We start from the raw sequence: 22,884 nt of genomic DNA, 5'->3' as shown, positions 1-22,884 counted from the left end.
GGCTTGTGAAAACATACTTGGTTCATCCTTAGGTCCAACATCAAAGTCAGACTCTTGGAGGTATACAACATAATCTGTGGAGATTGCTGGTCTTCTTATTCTAGAGGACTTTCTTAATTCCACTTCCTCTGCATTTTGCAATGGGAGAGTAGACTTATTCTGAACCTGTTCTGTATGAGTTGGTTGTTCTAGAACTGGTTGTGGCTCAGGAGGATCAAATTGATTTCCCTGTTCTTCATGAGCCGGTTGTTCTAGAACTGATTGTAGCTCAGAATAATCAATCTGATTTTTCCTGAATACAATCAATCTTCCTCTGTGAGGAGGAGATTTGGCCAACTCTCGTGCTTCCACTAATTCTATTCTTTGTGGATGAGCACTCCCACTAGGTTCAGCATCCTCCAAAAACTTTGCATTCATAGACTCAACAATCCTAGTACTGTGAGAAAGACAGTAAAACCTGAATCCTTTTGAGTTTACCGCATAGCCAATAAAATGACCGCTGGTTGTCCTTGGGTCAAGTTTCTTCATGTTCGGATTGTAAATCCCCACTTCAGCAGGACAACCCCATATGTGTATGTGATTTAAACTCGATCCTTTCCATAATTCAAAAGGTGTCTTGGGGACAACCTTGGATGGAACCCGGTTTAAAACATACACAGCAGTTTTTAAGGCTTCACTCCACAAAAACAAAGGTAATTCAGAATTACTAAGCATGCTCCTGACCATGTCCATAAGTGTGCGATTCCTTCTTTCTGCTATACCATTTTGTTGTGGTGTGCCAGGCATTGTGTATTGGGCAACAATACCTTCTTCTTGAAGGAATTGCGCAAATGGACCGATCATTTGTCCCTTTTCTGTGTACCTACCGTAGTACTCTCCGCCTCTATCAGATCTCACGATCTTGATTTTCTTTTCCTTTTGTTTCTCCACTTCCACCTTATAGGTTTTGAAGGCATTTAGCGCTTCAACCTTGTCAGTTAGGAAGTAGAAATACATATATCGCGTATGGTCATCACTAAAAGATATGAAATATCTTTGACCATTGAGGCAGGGAGTAGAAAAAAGTCCACAGATATCTGTGTGCACGATTTCAAGAATCTCAGAACTCCTTCTGGCACCTTTAGTGGTCTTGTTGGTTTGCTTTCCCTTTATGCAATCCACACAAGTACTAAAATTAGTAAAGTCAAGAGTTTGTAAAACTCCATCACTTACCAATCTTTTGATTCTCTCTATGGAGATATGTCCCAATCTCCTGTGCCATAGCCAAGCGGATTTCTCATCTACAAGGCTTCTCTTTATGCCAATATCAGTATGCAACGATAAATAACTGTTCTCAAAGTTGGGATCTAAAGAAAGTTTGTATAGACCATCAATTTTTATTCCACCACCAACAAAATTATTATTTCTAAAAATACTGAAAATTGAGTTAATAAACCAAAAACCATATCCAAATACATCAAGTTCTAAAATAGAAATTAAATTTCTAGAAAATGATGGAATATAAAAAAACATTCTCAAGGTCTAGTACATATCCATTTTTCAAAATAAGTCTATAAGTCCCAACTGCTACGACCGGTGAGAACAATTTATTTCCTGAGTAAACACGTTGCTCACTTCTTATCGGCTTCCTTGTTTTGAGAAATCCCTGCAATGTATTCACAATGTGGATTGTAGAACCAGAATCAATCCACCATGTATTGTAAGGAGCCTCAACAAAAAAAGATTCATGACATACAAAAGAGATGAGATTACCTTTCTTTTCCAGCCATTTAATGTATTTCTGGCATTCTTTCTTCATGTGCCCCTCCTTCTTGCAAAAGAAACAAGCATCCTTATTGCCTTTGAATGACACCTTGTTTCCTTTCTTGGAGTGGTGGGCAGCCTTACCTTTCTTAGTTTTTGCTTTAGCACGAGCAACCAAGTGAGCACTTTCTGGTTTCTCGTGTTTCAACCTCTCTTCCTCTTGAACACACATGGTCAAGAGTTCATTAATCGACCAGTTATCCTTATGTATGTTGTATGAAATCTTAAAGGGACCATACTGAGGAGGAAGAGAGTTGAGAACCAAATGGACCAAGAAGGATTCGGAAATCTCAACCTCAAGGGACTTTAATTGAGCTGCTATATCCCTCATTTCCATGATGTACTCACGCACACCTTTGGAACTATCGAAGGCTTGACTTGATAGTCTCTTCATTAGAGTGCTGGCCATGGCTTTAGTTGAACTCACAAACTGTGCTTCAACGGCTTTCAAAAAATCCTTAGCCTTAGAACATTCAGGGATGGAACCCCTAATGCCTTTGGCAATGTGAGATTGCATAAACATTAAGCTGAGGCGATTGGATCGCTCCCACCATTCATGTTTAGCCATCTCTAGTGCAGTACTGGTAGCCGTTAAAGCGGGTGGTTCATCCGTCCGGAGTGCCAAGTCTAATTCCAAACACCCTAATGTAAAGAGCAAGTTCTCTTTCCATTCATTAAAATTATTGCCATTAAGTTTCGGAACATGAAAAGTACCGTCAAATAATCCAGCAGGTATAGCTGCAAGAACCAAGAAAAAAACAAAACTACTTAAGTGCTATGAAGTGACTTTAATTTAAATCAGCCAATGCTAATTTAAATAGTAAATTTCAACCTAGCTGTGGACAAAGGTTGCATCACGCATGAAATTTACTCTTTATTAATAAGACTAAAACCAAATTTAAATATTAGTAAGCAAAATCCTCCGTACCTGTGGGCCTAAGAGAAATTTTTCTTCTAATATTAAATTTGTTATCTTATTCTAATTAAGTCATAAAAATAAAAATAAAAATAAAAACCTTCCCTGTGGGGATAAGTAATTAAATTTATGAATTAATTACAACACGATGTTAATTTTTCTATATGAAGTTCATATGTATGGGCTTGATGCAATTATTATTCAAAATTTTGGATGTTGTGGCTCTCCAATATTATCACAATAATCGCGACTTCATTAACATCTAATGACTTTATAGATGCCCACAAATGACCCTAGGAATAAGACAAACCAACACGTAAATGAGGTAAATAGCATTCTCCAAGGTGCAAGCAGATGAGCTCCCAGGAAAGTGAGGGGAGTCACACCGGACACACTTAAATCTCAAGACTTTCCTTGCCAGAACTTTCCCCGACATTGCATTCTTAGATAGCACAATAAACCCACACTGACATATTAGGTTGTGCTAATTATCCCTTAGGTCTAGGCATCAATCAATTTATATAAAAGACAAATATACAATTATGTATTAAATAAAACAATTATTTCAATACACAATAATTTAAACTTCAAGCTAAAGAAATTGCATTAAGAAAGCACAATAAGCTTATAGCCTAATGGTTTAGTATGTGGCCATAGGCCCTTTACACTTAGTGAACCCAAGCTCTAAACCCCATAAGGCCTCAGTTTTTTTATTATTATTATTATTATTATTACTGAATAGGCCCAGTTCTGGATTGGTGGGTCAGCCCACTTGATGTCAGGTTGGGTTCTGGATTGCGGGTCAGCCCACTTGATGTCGGGTTGGATTTTAAACCCTACCCGATTGATGACCCGACCCGTCATGTTCTATTGGGTTGAAACCCTAGAAACCCTAGCCGCCACCTTCAGCGCCGCCGCCACCCTTCAGCGCAGTCCCTTATGCGGCGGCCAAGAGAGGCCGCCGCTCTGACGACAAGGGCAGTGGATCTCTATGGGTTTCACAGGGGTAAAATAGTAAATATGAATATAACATCTCCATATCAAACTTCATGGCTTTTCACAATACGAAAACTGAACAGTAGACATGATTTAAAGACACAGTATATCACATTAAACAGAATAGTGATAATTGAAAAATACCCCAAAAAAAATCATGGTTTTTTCAACAGTAAGTGAACAACAAATATTCACAAAATAATCACAAATGCATTTCTATCATGTGACAAAAGACGGAATATTGCATAAACAATATTGACAAACAGAAGTGAATAATACCAAATAGAATATACTTGATTCAATATTGATAACAAATAAAAAATACTTGATTCAATATTGATAACACATAGTAAAATTATACGCTAAGCAAAATAGCACAGAGGATGGCTCTGATACCACATGTTAGAAATAATATAAAACAATTATTTTAACCTAACATGCGCAGCGGAAATAAAATAGAACAGTTTTAGGCATACCTCCGGCCATTGTTGCTCAAGCACTTCTCAAGAACTTCTAAGAACAAAATTATGAGGTGTCTTCTAACCTATGCCTATTGCTTGATGGCTGTACTGATGGTGTACACAGGCACTCTATTTATAGGCTAGGTTAGGGACCCTCAAATGGTAAACACCGTATTGTTTCCTTCCATCAAGGAAACAATATTGTTAATTGATTTTTTGAAATCAATTAACCGATTCCATATTTAATAGAAATAACCATAATACCGTATATGTTTATTAAAAAATAATAAACATAGCAAACACCGTAAATGTGATATAAAGGCCACAACAAAAAAAGGAATAATATATTACATCATACTGATACAATGATTCAATATAAGAAAAGTTTTCAAAATTTGATATTAAACAAAGCTAGTGGCAATACAATATCAGGTTTATCAAACCTAATTGAAATCTCTGAAAGAGCAAATATCATATTACCAAAAAGAACAATATTTTGTATTGACGATGCTTTGTATTATTCTAAATCTAAAATAAATTTAATCAATTTTAAGGATATTCGTCTAAATGGTTATCATGTTGAAACCACTAATGAAGGCAGTGACAAATATCTTTATATTACTTCAATAATTTCGGGTCAGAAGCTCATATTGGAAAAATTGTTTGCTTTATCTTCCGGGATGTATTATACAACAATAAGAACAATTGAATCACATGTTGTGGTGCACTAGAAGTGCTCTAATCCAAAAATGTTTATGCTTTAGTATGATTGTCTTGGACATTCGGGAACAATTATGACGCATCGAATAATTGAGAACTCTCATGGGCATCCCTTAAAAGGCCAAAAGATTCTTTTACAAAGTGAATATCTTTGTGCTACATGTTCTCAAGGTAAACTTGTTATAAAACTATCTTCTTCTAAGGTAATTTTTAAATCTCCATCATTTTTACAAAGAGTTCAAGGGAATATATATGGGTCGATTCACCCCCCTGTTGCTCATACTCATACTCAAAATGGTTTAACTTAATCATTTATTAAACGACTTCTGTTAATTGCTCTACATTTGTTTGTGAAAACAAAATTTCTTGTTTATGCTTGGAGACATGCAATATTACATGTTGTATCATTAGTTGAGATCAACCACCAAAATATTTTTCATTTTCGCTTTTTTTATTGTGTTGTATATGTTCAAATTGCTCCACCTCAATGCACTAAGATAAAACCTCAACGTAGACTTGGAGTTTATGTTGGTTTTGTTTCTCTTTCTATTATTAGATACCTAGAGCCTTTAACTGGTGATATTTTTAAAGCACGTTTTGAAAATTGCCATTTTGATGAAAATATATTTCCATCACTTGGAATAAATTTGTTGCCAAAAGCACGACAATAAATTACTTGGAATAATTTGACGTTTCTCATTTTGACCCTCATACAAATCAATGTGAATTAGAAGTTCAGAGAATCATTCATTTGTAGAATATTGCAAATCAATTGCCGGATGCATTTACTGACAACAAGAAAATAGTTAAGTCTCACATTCCAGCTGCTAATACTCCAGCAAAGATAGAAGTCCCTATAGGACAATCAATTAATACAGCAACAAATTAGTCTAAAGCACGCCTGAAGTGTGTAAGATTTTATTATTTATGTTAATTAGAAAAATTAATTCGAATCTTAAACAATCTAATCTTTAGTCTATATATATGTGTGTGCGCGTATGTGTGTGTGTTTTATAGTACGTATATAAATTTATGGACAAATTATAATTTAGCCCCCCAAATTACTATTCATTCTACGGTTGGCCCCCCAAACTACTAAAACCTTTGAAAAATACCAATTTTGGTAAAATATGTCCATAATGCCCTTGTCATGTCTCATTTTTCAATTAAAAAATAATAAAAATTAATTTTTTTTTAAAATTTTTTTTTTTTTTTAATTGAGAATAATCTCAGTTGATTAAAATTTTATTATTATTATTTTTGATCTTTTCTAGATATAAAAATTTGAACTCATTTTTTTAAAAAAAATACTAGATTTAATCATCTAAAAAAATCACTCTTTTTATAAGTTTTTTTTTTTTAAAAAAAATATTAACAGAATTTTTGTCATATCAGCGAGTCAACAAATTACCATCTAAAGCCAATTTTATTTAATAAATATTGCATATTGAATCTATCGACTAATTTTAATAAAATCTTTATCCAAAATTTTCGATCAAAATTAAGTTTTCATTCGATTTAATCAAGGTTTTTATAAAATAAACTAAAAGGCTTATGCTTTTATATATCTAAAATGGTATTCAAAAAAAAAAAACTATATATTATATTTGATATATACACCAGATTATGACCCCAGCAACATCCACAACCAACTATTTCCCTAAAGTGAAAAAAGAAAAAAGAAAAAAGAAAAAAAAAAAAAAAAAAGTCTACATGCATAGTTAACATAATAAAAAAAATAAAACAAGTAATGTTATATACTTTCTCACTTTTTTATACCAATTTTTATATTTTTGTAGATGATTTTTAAAGTCACCACTGGAAAATCCATCCTAAATTCAATAATGGTTTTAAAAGCCATCTAAGGGAATGTGAAAATAAGTGTGGGGAAGTAAGAGTGTGTAACACTAATAAGAAAAAATAAAACAAATGTTAATTGGATTGAATAATAATAACAATAATAATGAAAAAAAAAAATCTAAATGTACTAGGAACCCGTTGGTAACTAGGACCTCCAGTAGTCTCCCAATTTCCTTGAACGATTGGACTAATAGTTGTCCGCGGGAATTTCTCTTGTAAGCATGTAGGTAACTAGGCCCTCCAACCATTATGTAGATTGTAACCTATCAGTCTAAGAGTAATGCTACTCTTCATACTCATTTTATACTAACCGATGTTGTATGTTTTAAGTAGCTAACATTTTGTTTTGTTTTTTTTTTTTTTTTTTTTAAGATGCTAATGTGAAAAGTGACTTAAAACAGAGTAATACTAAAAGGAAGATTGATGTTCTCCTTAATTCATCCCAAAATTGATATGACTTTTAAAATTATTATTAAATGTTGGATAGAGTTTAGGGTTTTGACGCCGGAACAGAATAGCGATTATTCTGCAGGCTAATCAACAAGTAGTTTACAAGGAAGAAAACAAGAAATTCACTCCAAAAATAGAGAAAAAAAACTCTGAATTCGATAAATTATCAATAACAACATCAACTGTTCGAAAACGCCCACAAACCGGGCTAATATAGCTGAAAAATTACCAAAAATAGCAAAATCCCGAAAACCCTAATAAAATCTCCTAAGACTTGAAATAAATACAAATAAGTATATTATGGAAATACTTGGTGCCAAATAATATCTCCAAATTAATGGGAAATACTTGGTGCCAAGGAATTACCATATTAGGGAAAATATAATAACTATAATATTATTTGACGACAACGTAAATATAAATATGGGGATTCTTTCAAAGATGAATCAAGGGATTCGTCGATAGTCTCTTCTTTCCTTCATTCCCTTGATGGATGTTGACAACTAGGTAGATATTTGTATTCTTCAAATATTTTGTACGATTCTTTCCATTCTCGGGCTGATCTTATTCAAGAAATAATTTTCAAATCTTGTGTCTGATTTTCTCCTGCATCAGTCTCACCGGGTTGGAAAGAATTTGTCCTCGAATTCGAACCTTCTTTACCTCGATCTTTTGGATGGCCAATCAATTCATTCCATTTTGTATTTCTCAATACCAAAGTAACTTGAAACCAGAAGATAAACAAGTTGCAACCCATCACAATGACTAGCCTCACACTAAATTGAAATAAATCAATCTTCTCACGCCTTTCATTTATTTTCTCCAATTCACGCTCTATAAAAGTCTTCAAAGAATTATCAATTCTTTCTTGACCACAAAAATTAAAATTGTCAACTAACACGCCGAAACCAACATCCAACTTATTACTAGATGAATTTGATAGAAATCTTTCAATCCCAATGAAATCAACATAACTAATTTCCTCATTACTCAACTGAAATCCCTCGTTATGTAGACTTTCATCAAACACATGGTAGTCATTATTTTCTTCAATAAATTTTATTTCATCAACCAGAAAACATACCTCATTCAATAAATCCTCTTCGCCAGGATATATGTCGTCACAAATTATTGAATAGACCCAATCTAAATCTACTACAGATTTTTTCTCTTGATCATACAACAAAGAATCTCCCATAAGATCTTCATCCATGATATCAATATCATAAATTGGTGGAGAATCCCAATCCACAAATCCTTGTGAAGGATCTTCAACATCATCATGAACATCTTCATGTATGAACTCCTCATCAACGAACTCGTCTTCTTGGAACTCTTCATCAACAAATTCTTCATCTCGACCACGCTGTTCCTGGTATGGAGCAGGATTGTGATACGGGTTGTCGAAGGTGGAATCGGAATCGGAGTTCATCTCACGATTGCTGACTTCCTGCGCCGCTAGACGCTGGGTTAACTCTGCAACTTGCCTCTGCAAATCTTCAATCATCACATCCTGAACGTTACGATCACGATGCGGAGCTTCCTCATTCGGAACCTGCCCACCACGACCACCAGCCATCGAAACTGATGAAGACCACGTCTCAGGAAAGTGCTAAAGCTCTGATACAAATTGACGCCGGAACAGAATAGCGATTATTCTGCAAGCTAATCAACAAGTAGTTTGTAAGGAAGAAAACAAGAAATTCACCCCAAAAACAGAGAAAAAACTCTGAATTCGATAAATTAACAATAACAACATCAACTGTTCGAAAACGCCCACAAGCCGGGCTAATATAACTGAAAAATTACCAAAAATAGCAAAATCCCGAAAACCCTAATAAAATCTCCTAAGACTTGAAATAAATACTGTGACGACCCTTTTTTTTTTTTTGTACAAAACATTTATAAAACATTAAACGAGTCATCACAGTGGCACGAGTACATGTCGCTCAGCCAACATACGTACACGCACCTTACCATGTACTTGATATTCAGAGTATTATCTAGAAGCGGAGTAATTGTAATATAACAACCATAACGAAAATCACATCTAAAAATAACTAGTGGTCCATACAAAAGAGCCATATCTGTCTAACAGTTTAAGGTTTACATTTACCCATAGTTACAAAAGAATGGCTACACAAAAGAATATGTGACACCTACGTCACTAGCCATATACAAAATACCCCAAAGGAGTGAACTCCATAGTCCAACTCAATACGACTGTCGCGGAGAGCTTCAATCGTAGTATCCCAAATACGCAGCTACAGGGTCTTCCTCAAAGTCAGGTGTACCTGCAATCACAGGAACTACATCTATACGGTTGTGGGGGTTTGCCACATCTGTATAGGTGGAATTATGAGTCCACCATCTTAGCATAAATAATTACACTAAGACCTCAGAAGTATACTATTCACTGAGTTTTCGCAAAGAACCAACTTTTCATTTTTTAGTCGTGCGAACACTATAACAGCTACCAATTTTATAAACTTTTGTTTGAAAAATCCCCATAGCTGATATAGCAAACACCGACTAATAGAAAACATTTAAATACTCTGGGCAGCTAGTATTATACGAAAAAGTTTCGTTATAGAACACAATGGCATTTAAATCATGCAACCATCCGATACCAATATACATAAGTTCTTTTTCTATCAAGAGTTTTATGCATACTAATACGTCTAGCAAAACTACAATATACTTTCATAAAAACATCACACAATCCGATACCAATATACATAAGTTCTTTTTCTATCAAGACTCTTATGCATACTAATACGTCTAGCAAAACTACAATATATTTTCATAAAAACATCACACAATTTAAACAATGCTATGCATGCTCATGATAGTTTTTTTGTTCATTATGAGCCTCACGCTCTCTTCGTTATTATGAGCCTCACGCTCTTTTCTTTATTATGAGCCTCACGCTCTCTTCATTATTATGAGCCTCACGCTCTCTTCTTTATTATGAGCCTCACGCTCTCTTCATTATTATGAGCCTCACGCTCTCTTCATTATTATGAGCCTCACGCTCTCTTCTTTATTATGTGTTCGTGCTTTATGCTTTACAACTCAAACTCTATACTCCTATTCTTTACGAATCATGCTTTCTTCAAATACATTAAACCAACCAACATGAAATTTTTCATCATCTTCCTTTGCATAATTAAAATCCCAACCGCGGTACATATTCAGAGACTTTAAATCAATTCAAAACCTTTCATTCATGCATCATTTCCTAACATCATTGATATTTCAACATAATTGAAACTATTTAAAACATTCAAAGCATACATGTTAACATATCATCGGTTCAGTAGAAAATCATCTATCATTTGCATTTCTATAAAATACAAAAATATATTTTCTCAGTGAGTAGAATACTCACCTCGACTGCTTGCACACCAACACTAACAAGTCCTAGGCTCACTCCCCCAAAGTGCCGCTGAATACAACATATTGCACCCATTTAGTTTCCATCCAATAATTACACTACCTCATGAATCGTTTAAGGACTATTTTACTCGACAGTTGCTTAAACTCATACTTAACAGTATTCCTAGGCTTATAAATAAAACCCCAATTTTATTCAAGTTACTACATTAAAACCTAACCCCATGAATATTTATTCCTACAAAACCCATGGTTAATGTGAGATTAATCATCACTATCACCCACAAATTAATAATCCAATTTTTAAATAATTAAAAACTTCAAGTTAATCTAGTCTATCAACTTAGGGTTTTCCAAACTTAGCCCCAATAACAATTATTCTAAACACAATCACATTTACTAAAAGTTAATCTCTTAAAACCCACAAATATCAAATACCCAAAATTAAGGTTCAAGGAAAAACTTACCCAAATTCACCAAACTCCAACCCGAAGTTTGGCTAGCCTCAAGTAAGCTCCAATAAGCTCAAACACCTAAAAGATATAAAGGATTAAAATTATATTTAGGATTTTATCTAAAAATTACGAAATTATGAGTTTAGTGTTTTACCTTAAAACAATCGGTACGAACGTAGATCCGAGTGCAAGGATTACGTTTTCAAAAACGGATTGAAGATTCGACCGTTGGATCTTCGTAGATCGCAAATTTTGTATAATAAGTGTTTAAGGGAATTAGCTCCCTGTTCCTTCTTTTTTTTTTTTCTTCTTGCCGCAGACGGGGATGGGGCTACTGTCTCATCCCTGTTTCTCCCCTTTAAGTGAGGCGCACATGCGCCTCACGTTGTTACTATTTTTTTTTTTTTTGGAACCGAAGGGACAAGCCCTTCAGTTCATGTGTGGCCGTACGGCCTTTCAACTGAAAGGCCGTGCGGCCCAGCTGGTATATATATATATATATATAAAATATTTATTTATTATTTTATTTATACATTTATTTATTTATTCAATTTGCAATTCCTAATTCTTTTAAACTTAAAAATATTCTCTTACATTTTATTTTCATAGTCACAATTTACAAGTCTATAAGATCAAAAATGAATTTTGTTTTATTTTACCACCCGAGGTAGACTTATTTTTATTTTTCATCCTAATAAACCCATTAAATATTTCTAGGGCGTTACATCATTCCCTCCTAATAAAAATTTCGTCCTCAAAATTTGGATATTAGACCGCTATACGATCATGCAAACATGAACTTCTAGAGAATCTAACGCTCAATCGTTATGAATCGAAAAATCATACCTGGGTTCACTCAAACAAGTGGGGATATTTATCCAGCATCTGCTGTTCAAGTTCCCACGAAGCTTCCTCAACTCCGTGATTCCGCCATAAAACTTTCACTAGCGGGATTGTCTTGGTTCTCAATTGTTGTTCCTTGTGATCTAAAATTTGTACGGGCAATTCCTCATATGTCAAGTTAGGCTGAATATCTAGAGGCTCGTGATTAATCACCTGTGATGGATCGTATATACACTTCCGCAGCTGAGAAACGTGAAAAACATCGTGAATGCCCACCAGATTAGGAGGCATTTCGATCTTGTATGCCACAGAACTTACCTGCTTCAACACCTTGAATGGTCCAACATACCTTGGACTGAGCTTGCCCTTGTTGCCAAAACGGAATACATTCCGTATTGGTGACACCTTTAGATACACAAGGTCCCCCACAACAAATTTTAACTCACGACGTCGCTTATCCGCATAGCTTTTCTGTCGACTTTGCGCAGTAAGCATGCGCTTCCAGATCAGTGCTATCTTTTCTTTCATCATTTGCACTAATTCTGGCCCCAATAACTGTCTCTCACCTACATCATCCCAATACAGAGGCGATTGACATTTGCGCCCATACAACGCCTCATAGGGTGCCATTCTAATAGTTGCCTAAAAACTATTATTATAGGCAAATTCTACTAAAGGCAAATGGCGTATCCAGCTCTCCTTGAAATCCAACACGCACAACCTAAGCATATCCTCAAGAGTTTGAATGGTTCTCTCGGATTGGCCGTCGGTTTGCGGATGGTAGGCTGTGCTAAAGTTCAGCTTTGTATCCATAGCACTCTGTAGCTTCTCCCAAAACCTCGAAGTAAACCGTGGATCACGGTCCGACACAATGGAGACAGGCACTCAATGTAGTCTCACAATCTCCCGTACATACAAATCTGCTAGCTTTTCCATCGAATATGTGATCTTGATGGGAAGAAAATGTGCACTCTTTGTCAACCTGTCAACAATAACCCATATAGCATCTTGTCCGCTTGGTGTTCTTGGAAGGCCCACTACAAAGTCCATAGAGATCTGATCCCACTTCCACATAGGCACCTCAAGTTTTTTAAGTAGCCCTGCTGGCCTTTGATGTTCAGCTTTAACAAGCTGGCAAGAATGGCACTGTGCAACATACTCTGCAATATCCTTCTTCATGCCACGCCACCAAAATCTCTTCTTCAAGTCTTGATACATCTTGTTATTGCCTGGGTGGACATTGTAGCGTGTCTGGTGCGCTTCATCCAGAATATCCCTCCTCAACTCAGTATCACAAGGGATGACTGTTTTCCCACTGCTGGTCTTCAAAGTCCCATTTTCCGTGAGATAGAACCCATTTACCTCTCCTTGCTTGCCCCTAACCCTGAGATCTTGTAACTCAGGGTCGCTTTCTTGTGCCATTCTGATTCTTTCAATACTCATAGGCTCTACCACAAGTGCTGTCATAATAGGAGGTCCACCTGTCATCACTTCGTCCATCTATACAAGGGCGAACTGCTGGGATAGCTCTCCCATAATTTCTTCTGGATCAGTCTCTTCTTCTTGATACTTCCTACTCAATGCATCAGCCACTACATTACCTTTAGCTGGATGGTAAAACACTTTGCTATCATAGTTCTTCAAGACTTCGAGCCATCTCCTTTGCCTCATATTTAAGTCTCTCTGTGTGAAAAAGTATTTGAGACTTTGGTGATCGGTGTGAATTTCGCACTTCTCTCCATAGAGATAATGTCTCCATATTTTTAATGCGTAGACCACTGCTGCCAACTCTAAGTCATGAGTAGGGTAATTCTTTTCATGTTCCTTCAGCTGTCTTGAAGCATAGGCCACAACCCGGCCTTGTTGCATAAGAACACATCCTAAGCCTTTCTTCGAAGCATCCGTATAAACCACATATCCAACTGACTCCATAGGCAATGTCAACACTGGTGCGGTAACCAATTTGCGCTTCAACTTCTGAAAACTGGCTTCACATTTATCACTCCATATGAATGGGACATTCTTCCTTGTAAGAGCAGTGAGTGGCCTTGACAATGAAGAAAACCCCTCAATAAACCTCCTGTAATACCCTGCTAAGCCCAAGAAACTACGGATTTCCCGTACACTAGTTGGCCTTTCCCATTCCACAACTGCTTGTACTTTGGCCGGATCAACTGCTAGGCCATCCTTGCTTACAACATGGCCCAAAAATGCTACTTCTTCAAGCCAAAATTCACACTTCTTGAATTTGGCAAATAGTTTCTTTTCACGCAGCTTCTCCAACACAATCCTCAAGTGTTCCTCATGCTACGCACGATTGGCCGAATAAATCAATATGTCATCAATAAATACCACCACAAAAGAATCTAAGTATTCGTGGAACACCCGATTCATTAAATCCATAAACACCGAAGGAGCATTAGTCAATCCGAAAGGCATTACCAAGAATTCAAAATGGCCATACCTCGTTCGAATCGCTGTCTTGGGAATATCTTCTTCTCTTACCTTTAACTGGTGATATCCCGAAAGAAGATCTATCTTTGAGAATATTGAGGCTCCCTTGAGTTGATCAAATAAGTCAGCAATCCTTGGTAAGGGGTACTTATTTTTTATAGTAACCCTATTCAACTCCCGGTAGTCTATACACATCCGCATGGATCCATCCTTTTTTTTCACAAATAACACTGGAGCTCCCCAGGGTGATACACTTGGGCGGATGAAGCCCCGATCAAGCAACTCTTGAAGCTGCTCTTTCAACTCCCTTAACTCTGTCGGTGCCATATGGTAAGGTGCCTTGTGAATAGGCTGCGTTCCCAGCACTAAGTCAATAGAGAACTCCACTTCACGGTCTGGAGGCAAACCCGTGATTTCAGAAAAAACATCTGAATAGTGACATACTACTGGAATCTCTTCCAACCTTGCCTTAGTCTCTGGCTTAGCTTGTATATACGCCAAGTAAGCCTGTGCTCCATCTTTGACATTTTTGATCGCTTGAACGGCGGAGAGAAGTGGCGGAGAAGATCGCACTTTAGATCCACAATATGTGAATTCTTCCATGCCATGAGGTCGAAAAATAATTTCTTTCCTACGGCAATCCATGTTGGCATTATACTTCGATAGCCGGTCCATTCCCAAAATGACATCGAAGCCCATCATGCCAAACACCGCTAATTTCGCCGATAAAACTCTCCCTTTGATAACAATAGGACAATTGCCCACATACTTCTTACAAGTGACAACGTCACCGACAGGGGTGGCCACACATATATTATGCTCTAATGGTTCAGTGCTCACTTTACATAACTTCACATATGATGAGGAAATAAACGAGTGCGAAGCACCCGGGTCAAACAACGCACAAGCAACTCTACCAAACAAAGGAATCGTACATGTGACTACATCAGTGGCGTTGTCCTCGGGTAGGACATTCTCTGGGGTGATAGCATACACCCGAGCTGGAGCTGCAGGCCTAGGCTGATTGACGCTAGCCTGAGACCCTTGTCCTCTGTTCCCATCCGCTTGGGTACATTCTCTAGCAAAGTGGCCAGGCTTGCCACACTTGTAAAATACCCCTAACCCAAATCTGCACTCCCCCATATGCGGTTTCCCGCACCTTCTGCATCTTTGAGGACTGCCACTACCCTGACTAACATAGGTGGTATTCCTTCCCTGTGATCCGGAACTACTGCTCGTAGCTTGCTTCTTGATCGGTGGTGCAGAGGAAGTCCCAGAGGACATTAACCGCTTCCGGCTAAAGTATTCTGCAGCCGCTGTCTTGATCCCCTTTTCTGCAATGGTGGCGACATGCACCATCTCTGAATAATCAGCCACCTTTACAAAGATGATTCGCTCAAGGAGTCGTGGCACTAAGCCACCTCGGAACTTCTCCACCTTGGTCTCTTCATCAGGAATGAGATATGTGGCATACCTTGATAGCTTCAGAAATTCTGCCGAATATTGCTCTACGGACATGGATCCCTGTTTGAGTTCTAAGAAGTCCCTTGCACATTGTTGCTTTTGAGCAAGTGGGAAGAAACGATCATTAAACTCTCGCTTGAAACGCCCCCATGGAATGGGAACTCCTTGTCCAAGTTCTATCACAAGGTGCAGTCTCTTAGATTTCCACCACTGTTGTGCTTCACTACGGAATACAAGACCAACGTACTCAACTTTTTGCTCGTTGGTACACTTAGCCGTTTCAGCTAATCCCTCATAAGAGGTAAGCCAATCATCCGCAGCAATGGCTCCCTCATTTCCCTGAAACTCAGGAGGACGAAGTTTGAGAAAGTCGGCTGGTGTACAACCCTCAACTGGAGCTCACTCAGCTGCTCTAGGTGCAGCAGCCATAAGAGCTTCCCAAAATAGCCCAAAGTCAGGCATCTGGAGGGGAGGAGGCGGAGGAGGAGGTGGAGGAGGAGGTGGGGGTGCTTCACCGCCACCTCCATGTACCGATCCTTCATCTCTATAGCGACGTGGGGGCCTACGTTGCCTAGGAAGCATATTCTTGTCTGCATAATGAAATGCCACATAAAAACACAACACAAGGAATATTAAACACATCATAATATCCTTAAAATGCACACAAGAATCCTAAGATTTTCTTTTTATCAGTGTTAAAGCCTTTCGAATCCTAAGGCTCCTTCGTTACACTTAGACTCTAACACAACCCTAGGTTTCCGCTTTTCAGCTTTTCTAACCAACCCTAGAGCTAACCGCTCTGATACCATTAGCTGTGACGACCCGTTTTTTTTTTTTTTTTTTGTACAAAACATTTATAAAACATTAAACGAGTCATCACAGTGGCACGACTACATGTCGCTCAGCCAACATACGTACACGCTCCTTACCATGTACTTGATATTCAGAGTATTATCTAGAAGCAGAGTAATTGTAATATAACAACCATAACGGAAAGCACATCTAAAAATAACTAGTGGTCCATACAAAAGAGCCATATCTGTCTAACAGTTTAAGGTTTACATTTACCCATAGTTACAAAAGAATGGCTACACAAAAGAATATGTGACACCTACGTCACTAGCCATATACAAAATACCCCAAAGGAGTGAACTCCATAGTCCAAGTCAATACGACTGTCGCGGAGAGCTTCAATCGTAGTATCCCAAATACGCAGCTACAGGGTCTTCCTCAAAGTCAGGTGTACCTGTAGTCACAGGAACTACATCTATACGGTTGTAGGGGTTTGCCACATCCGTATAGGTGGAATTATGAGCCCACCATCTTAGCATAAATAATTACACTAAGACCTCAGAGGTATACTATTCACTGAGTTTTCGCAAAGAACCAACTTTTCATTTTTTAGTCGTGCGAACACTATAACAGCTACCAATTTTATAAACTTTTGTTTGAAAAATCCCCATAGCTGATATAGCAAACATCGACTAATAGAAAACATTTAAATACTCTGGGCAGCTAGTATTATACGAAAAAGTTTTGTTATAGAACACAATGGCATTTAAATCATGCAACCATCCGATACCAATATACATAAGTTCTTTTTCTATCAAGACTTTTATGCATACTAATACGTCTAGCAAAACTACAATATACTTTCATAAAAACATCACACAATCCGATACCAATATACATAAGTTCTTTTTCTATCAAGACTCTTATGCATACTAATACGTCTAGCAAAACTACAATATATTTTCATAAAAACATCACACAATTTAAACAATGCTATGCATGCTCATGATAGTCTTTTTGTTCATTATGAGCCTCACGCTCTCTTCGTTATTATGAGCCTCACGCTCTTTTCTTTATTATGAGCCTCACGCTCTCTTCATTATTATGAGCCTCACGCTCTCTTCTTTATTATGTGTTCATGCTTTATGCTTTACAACTCAAACTCTATACTCCTATTCTTTACAAATCATGCTTTCTTCAAATACATTAAACTAATCAACATGAAATTTTTCATCATCTTCCTTTGCATAATTAAAATCCCAACCGCAGTACATATTCAGAGACTTTAAATCAATTCAAAACCTTTCATTCATGCATCATTTCCTAACATCATTGATATTTCAACATAATTGAAACTATTTACAACATTCAAAGCATACATGTTAACATATCGTCGGTTCAGTAGAAAATCATCTATCATTTGCATTTCTATAAAATACAAAAATATATTTTCTCAGTGAGTAGAATACTCACCTCGACTGCTTGCACACCAACACTAACAAGTCCTAGGCTCACTCCCCCAAAGTGCCGCTGAATACAACATATTGCACCCATTTAGTTTCCATCCAATAATTACACTACCTCATGAATCGTTTAAGGACTATTTTACTCGACAGTTGCTTAAACTCATACTTAACAGTATTCCTAGGCTTATAAATAAAACCCCAATTTTATTCAAGTTACTACATTAAAACCTAACCCCATGAATATTTATTCCTACAAAACCCATGGTTAATGTGAGATTAATCATCACTATCACCCACAATTTACCCACAAATTAATAATCCAATTTTTAAATAATTAAAAACTTCAAGTTAATCTAGTCTATCAACTTAGGGTTTTCCAAACTTAGCCCCAATAACAATTATTCTAAACACAATCACATTTACTAAAAGTTAATCTCTTAAAACCCACAAATATCAAATACCCAAAATTAAGGTTCAAGGAAAAACTTACCCAAATTCACCAAACTCCAACCCGAAGTTTGGCTAGCCTCAAGTAAGCTCCAATAAGCTCAAACACCTAAAGGATATAAAGGATTAAAATTATATTTAGGATTTTATCTAAAAATTACGAAATTATGAGTTTAGTGTTTTACCTTAAAACAATCGGTAAGAACGTAGATCCGAGTGCAAGGATCACGTTTTCAAAAACGGATTGAAGATCCGACCGTTGGATCTTCGTAGATCGCAAATTTTGTATAATAAGTGTTTAAGGGAATTAGCTCCCTATTCCTTCTTTTTTTTTTCTTCTTGCCGCAGACAGGGATGAGGCTACTGTCTCATCCCTGTTTCTCCCCTTTAAGTGAGGCGCACATGCGCCTCACGTTGTCACTATTTTTTTTTTTTTTTTTTTTTTTTTTTTTTTGGAACCGAAGGGCCAAGCCCTTCAGTTCATGTGTGGCCGTATGGCCTTTCAACTGAAAGGCCGTGCGGCCCAGCTGGTATATATATATATATAAAATATTTATTTATTATTTTATTTATATATTTATTTATTTATTCAATTTGCAATTCCTAATTCTTTTAAACTTAAAAATATTCTCTTACATTTTATTTTCATAGTCACAATTTACAAGTCTATAAGATCAAAAATGAATTTTGTTTTATTTTACCACCCGAAGTAGACTTATTTTTATTTTTCATCCTAATAAACCCATTAAATATTTTTAGGGCCTTACAAATACAAATAAGTATATTAGGGAAAATATAATAACTATAATATTATTTGACGACAACGTAAATATAAATATGGAGATTCTTTAAAAGATGAATCAAGGGATTCGTCGACAGTCTCTTCTTTCCTTCATTCCCTTGATGGATGTTGACAACTAGGTAGATATTTGTATTCTTCAAATATTTTGTACGATTCTTTCCATTCTCTGGCTGATCTTATTCAAGAAATAATTTTCAAATCTTGTGTCTAATTTTCTCCTGCATTAGGTTTAGACTAAAACAACATAATCTATGAACTTGGTCTAGCCTTTAAGTAAATTATCATGGCTCCACCACCTGCATGATCAGCTGCCTTGAAAGGTTGACCCGGAAGAAGCTGTACATGCTACTATGGACAACCTCGTGGGTAGGGTCAATGCCCAATGGTTTGGATTGGACGGGCGGATTGTAGGCTGACATGCCACCGAACATAACACAGACCTGGTGGCTTCTTCTTTTGAGCTCAGGTGGCGGTAGTAGGCAACGTCTTTTGGAATACTTCTTTTTTATTATTACTTTTGTGTGTAACACGCAACTGATGCAATCAGGGCCTTATAAATATAGATTGGCCACGCCTTAATCGGAAATTCACAGCAAACATATCTTCAAGACTCAAGAGCGCTTTTGACTTTTGATCATTCCTTCACTCCCATTCAATTTTCAAGAAATGGCAGAACGACTTCTCTTCCGCACTGCCGAGCGAATCATTGAGAGTTTGGGCTCACTGGCTGCCAAAGAGATCGGACTGCTATGGGGTATCCAAGATGAGCTTCAAAGTCTGATGAACACCGTTTCAACAATCAAAGCTGTGCTTCTGGATGCGGAAGACAAACAGGCCGACTTCAGGAAACCATGCAGTCAAAGGTTGGCTCGGAAAGCTAGAAGATGCAGTTTATCAAGCGGATGACTTGTTGGATGCTTTTTCCACTGAAGCTCTACGAAGGGAAATAATGACCTATTATAAGAAGGCCAAACAAGTACGCATTTTCTTTTCCAAATCAAACCAGCTTGCCTATCATCTTACAATGGGTCATAAGATTAAGGCGATTAGAGAGAGGTTAGACGCCATCGACGCCGATAGGGAGAGATTCCACTTGGAGGTACGACATGTGGAGACACGAGTCGGGAAAAGAGAGGTATAACACTTATTCTTTTGTACCTGCTGAAGAAGTTGTTGGCTGAGAGGTTGATAAGAAGACAGTTATAAACCGTCTGGTCAACCCCAAAGTTGCAGAGAATGTTTCAATCCTCCCAATTGTTGGCATCGGTGGATTAGGAAAGACTACACTGGCTCAATTCATATTCAATGATGAGCAAATCAAAAAGCATTTTCAACTCAAAATGTGGGTATATGTTTCTGATACCTTTGAGGTTAAAAATATTTCTGAAAAAATCTTAGAATCTGCAACAAACATGAAATAAGCAACTTTTGAAATGAATACACTCGTAAACTATCTTCGAAAAGAAATCGATGGAAAGAAATACTTCCTCGTGTTGGATAATGTGTGGAATGAGGATCATGAAAAATGGTTTGGCTTGAAAAGATTGTTGATGGGGGGTGCAAGAGGCAGTAGAATATTAGTAACTACCCGCAATGAAAGCGTAACAAGGATTACCAGCACAATTCAATCATATTTCTTAGGGGGTTTAGACGAACACGCATCATGGTCTTTGTTTAAGCAAATGGCATTTGAGAAAGGACAAGAGCCAGAGGAGAATTCAAGCATCGTAGCAATTGGGAGGGAGATCCTAGGGAAGTGGTCAAGTGTCCCTCTGGCCATAAGGACAATTGGAAGTTTACTACGCTCCAAAAATTTAGAAACAGAGTGGTTGTCTTTTAAGAACAATGAACTCTCAAAAATATCTTAGAAAGAAAATGACATCTTACCAACTTTGAAACTGAGTTATGATCATCTTCCTTCAGAGATGAAGCACTGCTTTGCTTATTGTAGTTTATTTCCAAAGGACTACCGGATTCGTAAATCAAGACTGATTCATCTTTGGATAGCACAAGGGTTCATCAAGTTAACAGATAAAAACCAATGCTTGGAAGATGTTGGTCATGAGTATTTTATGGATTTACTATGGAGATCATTCTTTCAAGAGGCTGAAATGGATGAGTTTGGTAACATAGTTCGATGCAAAATACATGACCTCATGCATGATCTAGCCATTTCAATGGCAAGATCATTGATCACCACATTAGATGATAAGGAGAGAAACGTTGATGAAAAACTTGTCATGTATCAGCTGGTTACCATAAAAATATTTCATCTGTAGTTCCAAATTTATTGTATAAAGCAAGTAGGATACGAATATTTCTTTGCCTCGATGATGGTTACGTTGACCCATCGAGGAGAAGTATTGATTGTAAGGCAATTTTTTCAAGTTTTATGTTCTTGCGCGTGTTGAATCTGCATCACAAATATCTTGATCTTGTACCGAGCTCTATCGGGAGGTTGAAGCATTTAAGATATCTTGATCTTTTTGGAAACGACAATATCAAGAAGCTACCCGGTTCTATAACCAGGTTGCATAATTTGCAAACCCTAAGACTCTCTAATTATTGGAAACTAGAAGAATTGCCGAGAGACATTAAAAAATTAATCAACCTCAGGCATCTTGAGATAGATGAATGTTATAGTTTGACTTATATGCCAAGTGGATTGGGACAACTAACTAATCTTCAGACTTTATCAAGATTTGTGGTCAACTCGAGCTCCCTATCCAAGCATAGCGATCGATGTGGGTTAAAAGAACTAAGTGGACTGAATAACCTGAGAGGAAAGTTAGAGATTAGAAATTTGAGACATGGGAAAGATGTTGCGTCAGTATGTAAGGCTGCAAATTTAAAGGAGAAACAACATCTTCATGCTTTGCATTTACAATGGAGTACTAAAGGAAGTGTCAATGTTTCTGACGTTGTTGAGGATGAAATGTCATTTGAAGGCCTCCAACCACACCCAAATCTGAAACATCTTCCTTTATTTAGGTGTCCAGGTTCAAGGCTTCCGAGTTGGCTTTCGTTACTCACAAATCTTGTTAGATTTGAATTATTTAGGTGTAAGAATTGCCAATTTCTGCCACCATTGAGTCAACTACCTTCTCTCAAGTATCTTCTTCTTGAGTGGTTGGATGATATTCAGTACATATCAGACGATGGTGATAGCAATGAGTTTTCTTCATCTTCTTCGGCGCCAGTACCATTTTTTCCATCTCTCAAGCAAATGAGTCTCTTGTGTTGCCCTAATCTCAAGGGGTGGTGGAGGAGGAGGGATTCTTTTATGGAGGTCAATAGTGATAGTGATTATTCTGATGAAATAACAACAGTAAAAGCGATGACGGAGCATTGTTTACTCCCTTCATTTCCTCGTCTTTCAACATTATCCATCTCATTTTGCCCTATGTTGACTTCAATGCCAATGTTTCTACATCTTGAAGGAGAGTTGCTACTGTGGAATGCTAGCTCAAAGCCACTTCAACAGACAATGATGATGAATATGGTAGCACTGCAAAGCTCATCGTCAACAACAATAGCCTCCTCTTCATTCACTCCTCTC

The 22,884-nt window shown here is 37.1% G+C and overlaps 2 protein-coding genes, 1 long non-coding RNA gene and 1 pseudogene across 3 annotated transcripts; 1 reads left to right on the top strand and 3 right to left on the bottom strand.

The window, feature by feature from the left end:
* Positions 1–1,610: 1,610 nt before the first annotated feature.
* On the bottom strand, positions 1,611–2,371 carry LOC133879079 (uncharacterized). The gene is made up of 2 exons (XM_062317627.1): positions 1,888–2,371; positions 1,611–1,645 (listed from the first exon to the last, which is right to left on the bottom strand). Exons 1-2 carry the CDS (start codon positions 2,369–2,371, stop codon positions 1,611–1,613), a joined length of 519 nt encoding a protein of 172 aa, XP_062173611.1.
* Positions 2,372–14,719: 12,348 nt separating this feature from the next.
* On the bottom strand, positions 14,720–16,855 carry LOC133879078 (uncharacterized). Its single transcript, XM_062317626.1, has 4 exons — positions 16,748–16,855; positions 16,205–16,408; positions 14,799–16,157; positions 14,720–14,749 (listed from the first exon to the last, which is right to left on the bottom strand). The coding sequence occupies exons 1-4, from the start codon at positions 16,853–16,855 to the stop codon at positions 14,720–14,722; spliced, it is 1,701 nt and encodes a 566-aa protein (XP_062173610.1).
* Positions 16,856–16,913: 58 nt separating this feature from the next.
* Positions 16,914–18,874, bottom strand: LOC133880696 (uncharacterized). Its single transcript, XR_009902374.1, has 4 exons — positions 18,709–18,874; positions 18,567–18,632; positions 18,084–18,140; positions 16,914–17,085 (listed from the first exon to the last, which is right to left on the bottom strand). It is a non-coding gene; the product is annotated as an uncharacterized LOC133880696 (long non-coding RNA).
* Positions 18,875–20,349: 1,475 nt separating this feature from the next.
* On the top strand, positions 20,350–21,604 carry LOC133879077 (putative disease resistance protein RGA3; annotated as a pseudogene).
* Positions 21,605–22,884: the final 1,280 nt, after the last annotated feature.

The sequence above is a fragment of the Alnus glutinosa genome, chromosome 10, assembly GCF_958979055.1.
Source record: "Alnus glutinosa chromosome 10, dhAlnGlut1.1, whole genome shotgun sequence".
NCBI lineage: Eukaryota > Viridiplantae > Streptophyta > Magnoliopsida > Fagales > Betulaceae > Alnus > Alnus glutinosa.
This window is presented reverse-complemented; position numbering and strand designations above follow the sequence as displayed.